This window comes from Hibiscus syriacus, unplaced genomic scaffold, assembly GCF_006381635.1.
Source record: "Hibiscus syriacus cultivar Baekdansim isolate YM2019G1 unplaced genomic scaffold, ASM638163v2 tig00111769_pilon, whole genome shotgun sequence".
Classification (NCBI taxonomy): domain Eukaryota; kingdom Viridiplantae; phylum Streptophyta; class Magnoliopsida; order Malvales; family Malvaceae; genus Hibiscus; species Hibiscus syriacus.
The window spans coordinates 3,749,401-3,754,735 of NW_024063172.1; the positions used below are offsets into that span (position 1 = coordinate 3,749,401).

Here is a 5,335-nt window from a genome sequence, read left to right on the forward strand (position 1 = left end):
CCAGATCGATTGGAGAAATCTTTAAGAGTCTGATTTAAGTCCTATTAAGCTTGATGCTATGATTTAGCCTTTTGGTTAGAGTAATAATATGTTCTGAACTTCAGTGTATGGACCATGATGCTGGCGGCACATATTATAAAATATCATTCTTCACATCACAATTGATCTTAGCCAAAAGGATGAGATCCGATTGGAGCATCTTTTTTTTTCACATCACTAGTTCATTGCATGGTGTATGAGATCTTCTGAATTTTATTGGGTGCTTGGAGCATAACAAGTTACTCTTTGTAGGTATTGACCACTGAGAATCTATCTACCGTATCACTTACGTGTTTGTGGTGGTACTCTTTGTAGGCATTGACCACTGAGAATCTGTCTGTTGTATCACTTAGGTGTTTGTGGTGGTACTCTTTGTAGGTATTGACCACTGAGATAGGTGTTTGTAGTGGAAAATGGCTGAAATAAGTAGTCTCATTTTATACGCTATACATTTTAAAGTGTACCATTTTCCGGTCCAGGTGATCACACCTTAGTAGTACCATGAGGAGTGTATGTACAAGTTTTTAGAGGGTCTTTGGATATGCACTTCTAGTGTTGACTCACACAAATAGACCTCAATATTAGGACTAATGAAGAATATAAGTTATTGGTATTGCACCTGGGCTTCCTCCTTGATTATAGCCAAATTAAAAGGTGGGGTAATATGGAAAGTAAGAGAAGAATGAAGGTGGCTTTCACCCATGCCTACTTGCAAGTACCATATTTTACTGTACTTTGTCTTGTTATGAAGGCCGTTCCTGCTGCTTGCTTAGGACCCAATTTAACTGGGCAGTGGCTCAGCTTTACATGTGTTTAACTCTCCGATGAGTTGGTCTGCATTTTGTCAACTACAAAGAAAAGATATGTTGGCATTTACTTGGGTAACCTAATCATGACAGGATTGAAACATGTATTTGTTCTGATAGACAATTTTTGAGGCTATGCGCGGATGGGGTTTTGCAAACCAAAATGAGTGAAATTGGCCAGATGTAACTGACTTCTCTGATTTTACAGTACAATTGCAATTGTGTCACAAACCAACTGGTCCTATTATGATTTTTATTATTATTTTGGCATTATCGCCACTGCCACAAGGTTACAAACTGTGCATCTATTAATGAGTGGCCGTTTATTATCATCAGGTCATATTGAACCTACATTTTTGCCTTCATCTTGAAGGAGTAACAGATGATCACCATCCCGAATTACATCTATATCATCTATTTCAGCATTCTCAGCATTAACAACTTTCTTAAATGTGTAGCATCCAAATTTTTCACCTGCAGTTTCACAAGGTTATGGAATGAGAAATGCACAAAGCAAAAGAAGGCAAACAAAGGTGGTTTTGAGTTTCCTATTCATGGTTTAAAAAGTCCCTTTTAATTATTTTTTAACCTATTTGGGTTCTAGTCACATATGAAATTGATCTATAATTATTTTTCCCATTTCAGGTTATATCAGGTGCTCTTTTCTGCTAGACTTACCCGCCACTCTGAGCAGTTCTTGTATTGAATCAGGTAGGAGTATCAACTTTCCAAGTTGTCTACTTGACGTACTGCTGTTCTGGAACTGCATGTGAATAGTAACTATTTTCTTGGCCGGTGTTATTACCTCTCCATAATTGTGTGAGTTGAAGAAATTTCGAGTTCCAGTTCTATGTTTGCTTTGACTATCCTTAGGGTCATATTCTGTTTCTGGCCCAATTATCTCTATCATATGCCCATCTTTCTTTCTTTTGCTTTCATAACTCAGTAAGAGATCATATATGCTCTTGTTTCCCTGCTGCTCTGCCAACACTTTTGGTGTCCTTCCTCTTGCATCTGGTTTATTTACACTTGCTCCTCCTTCAAGCAAAATCTTAACCATTTCAATGTGCCCTTTGCGAACAGCCTCATGGAGATCTGTTTGGTCATCTTCTGCTTCAGAAATTCCATTATCCGAAGATTTATTTGTTTGAGTCTTCTCCAGTGCATTTGATCCCAAAAAACCTATGTCTATTGCTTCTTTCTTTGATGCATATCTCTGTGGTTGATCTTCAAATCCAGTGTCCGAGCAACTTCCTCTTACTGGTCCTATGCTGAGCTGGTCAAAGCTGCTGCTCTCTAGACTATTCAATTTCTGCGAGAACAAACCATAACCCCCTTCTGTTTATAACAATACTAATGTTTCATCACTCCAGAAGTTATCTAAGGAATATTTACCACATAAAGATTATGCATAATAGCACGCCCATCTTCCATGTTTACTTGTATGCTGTTCATCAGTGAAGTTCCGTTCAGTCGCAGTGTCTGGCAGAGCTCTGTGGTCCTAACTGTGTATGGATGTGGCCTATAACATAGAACTCCAATTTCTCCAAACATATCCCCTGCTGCTAGCTTTCCGATAACCTGTACATTACATTTGGACATGGTAAACTTTTCGTAGTGTTGTTGATTTACCATAAAGAAAAATATCATACACGTTAAAATAATATCTCACCTGATCTTGCCCATCAGCATGGGAGATTAAGTTCTGCAATGAGGAATCAACCGATCTCCGATTTAATATAAAAAATTGGTATTGCTAAGTTTATGTTGTCTGCACAGATAAGAATAAGGCTACTTACAACTGCTCCTGAGACAAGTATATAGAGATCATTTGGGGCTTCATACTGCAGAATGACATCTTCTTTGGGTGGGAAATACTCGGCGTCCATTTCTGTCACCTTTGACGGAGTAGTAAATTGCATTAGCATCTTGTGAAAATGAAATTCAAGGTCAAACTGATGTATATGTATCACTGACTCAAAATACACCAAAATCTACAGACCTTTCCTTTGTTCCGTTTTTTTAAATATACTATTTTATCCTAAAAAAAGAATGATATGGAGAAATATAGTTAGCATGAGAACTATTACCAACTGAAACAGGAAGTCATGAGAAACTCCTTCAAAGAGATAGACTTTCTGCACAATGTGGAAGAAGAGATGCTGTGCAATGCTAGAGCGAATGGCTTTCGGCAAACTATTCAAGGTATCTTGTTGTTTCAATCCTTCTGTTTTGAATCGTAAGCATATGTGTGACAGCATTTGATCTTGTATGTGGCGGGGTAACTGATTGCGTGTTGCAAATTCTGAAGCAGCTCTAATTGTATCCCTCTGCAACATCATAAAAGGTAAGTGTTTCTTGTACTAGTTGGCATCCTTTTCAAAAGGATAACACTGTTGAACCTGAAGAAGGGACTGGAAGTTTGTAATGCTCAAATTAGCTAAAAGATACTGAGCCTACTTGATTTCTGATGTCATACAACGTTAAGGAATCTTTGCATTAGCTTAAACCGAGTTTTTCCTTGAATTTTTTTCATATAAAAAAGTCAAAATGTAGGGTAGATGCAATATCTTACAAAAACTAACTTTTTTCCCTTACAACAAATAGTGTGGCTTGTGCTAGTACCGTTGATTGTGACTGTAAACTTGTTCAATATGTTCATTCTCCTTGCAGGGTAATGATTATTTCAAGTAGTTTGAAAGGTGCAACGGAACTTACAAAATTACGGGTCCGGCTTGTCCAGTGAACTACGAGGTTTGTCATGTTCCCGATGAGGTAAGCTGTTAATCCCAAATTAAACAGCATGTAAAAGATATCAAATAGCATCTCTCTCGGATTCTCTGCATGCAAATCCCCATAACCAGTCGTTGTAAGCGTTGTGATGGACCAATAAATTGAAGTTATATATCTGTCCCAGAGACTCTGCTCTTTGAAATTTGGGTATACTGCACCAATCCAGGTTCTTGAAGGATCAGGGTATCTTTCTGCAATCAAATAGTTAAAGCATCCGGCACAATGTACTGCAAACAGGGTCACCTGAAATCAACCCGAGAGGAAAATAACCCCGTGTTTCAGATGACTGAGGCAATATTTCTGATGGAGGTGAGAGAAGAGGAAGTTTTTATTGCTTACGGAAATGAGCTTGGTGCACCGAGTCCAGAAGTAGTTGAAGTGGATGTCTTTCTCAAGTCTGTATTAAAGCAAACCTGTAAGAAAATTTTGTATTTTTCCCATTTTAACAGTTTAAGGATTTTGAAGAAAAGAATAGGCATGGACTGAATCTGGTTATAACCTCGCAAACAGGGAACTGACTCGTCGCAAACGCCAGAGTCTGAGCATGTTGAGTAGCCTGAGCCAGATTTCACTACCATGATCTGTGAACATAAGGCTGAGAGACTGAAATGGGGCGGTGGAACATACATCAAAGGCAAACCAGGTAGATATGTACCTAGATGTTGGATGGATTACATAAGCTGGTTATTTGCTGCAGTAGTAGATAAACTTTGATTTTCTTAGTTGAAAAAGGCTTTGTGATCAATGCTGCAAAATCTCATTTACCTGATAGCAATCTTCTTGGGATCATCAACAAGGATGTAGGATTGGCTATCGAGGTATGCAACAAAGAAGGTGAGAACGATGTCAACAGCAAAGAAACCATTGACAATGTTGTCAAAAATGAAAAGTGCATCTTTCTTATAAGTTAGGAATGCAAACTCGAATGGACAGATCCAGGCAGAGTAGATGACTAGAACAACCAGCCACGTCTCCCAAGCCCTGTAATAATGAATGGGACATAAGGAACAACTTTGATAAATTGGAAGAAATTTTCTTGTAAACCATGGCCATGGTCATCACCTATAGTAAGGATTGAAAGGGGAAACGATGTATCGACGTAGCTTCCTTGTCTGATTAATTCTAGCACCAAGTGATGGAAGGAAGAAACTGCCACGAATATCATCGTCTATTTGAAATTCATCATTACAGAACCGCTGGAAGAAGTTTTTGGTACAGGTAAATGACATCTAGTTATTTGAATCCTCAAAGCTAAGCTTACAATAGGAGGCTATTAAACTTCTGGCAGGGTAAAGTCAAGTTGCAAAGGAATGGTTTATATATAGCAAACATGTGAAGAGGGACACGGGTTTAGTCTTCCTTTCTAATACCTTTAGATCAATTTGCTCCTGAAATATTTGAAAAGGGCATGCAAGCTTACACAGCTAAAACGTCACTAAAAGTGGAAGTGAAAGTTGGGCAAGGGTGAGGCAAGTTTTCCATCTTGTCTGTACAAAACTGATGAACAAGGAGCAAGAAAAACATGACACGAGGAAGGAGAAACACCGCGTAAATGGAAAGAACTGAACGTGGCAGACATGGGTGTGCAGCAATGTGGTTGCCAGTTGCAGCAATGAAATCTCTGAGAGAAAGAAAAGTATGAGAGAGACAAAAGGGTAGAGAGAAGGAGAAGAAATAGAGAGAGATTTGAATATTGA

At 38.5% G+C, this 5,335-nt stretch overlaps 1 protein-coding gene across 1 annotated transcript; it reads right to left on the bottom strand.

The window, feature by feature from the left end:
* Positions 1-1,101: 1,101 nt before the first annotated feature.
* LOC120170019 (potassium channel KAT1-like) lies at positions 1,102-4,882 on the bottom strand. Its single transcript, XM_039178085.1, has 11 exons — positions 4,701-4,882; positions 4,404-4,619; positions 4,138-4,293; positions 3,978-4,035; positions 3,564-3,881; positions 2,936-3,175; positions 2,645-2,743; positions 2,518-2,550; positions 2,241-2,426; positions 1,524-2,157; positions 1,102-1,319 (listed from the first exon to the last, which is right to left on the bottom strand). Exons 1-11 carry the CDS (start codon positions 4,865-4,867, stop codon positions 1,183-1,185), a joined length of 2,244 nt encoding a protein of 747 aa, XP_039034016.1. The 5' UTR covers positions 4,868-4,882; the 3' UTR covers positions 1,102-1,182.
* Between the last annotated feature and the right edge of the window lie 453 nt (positions 4,883-5,335).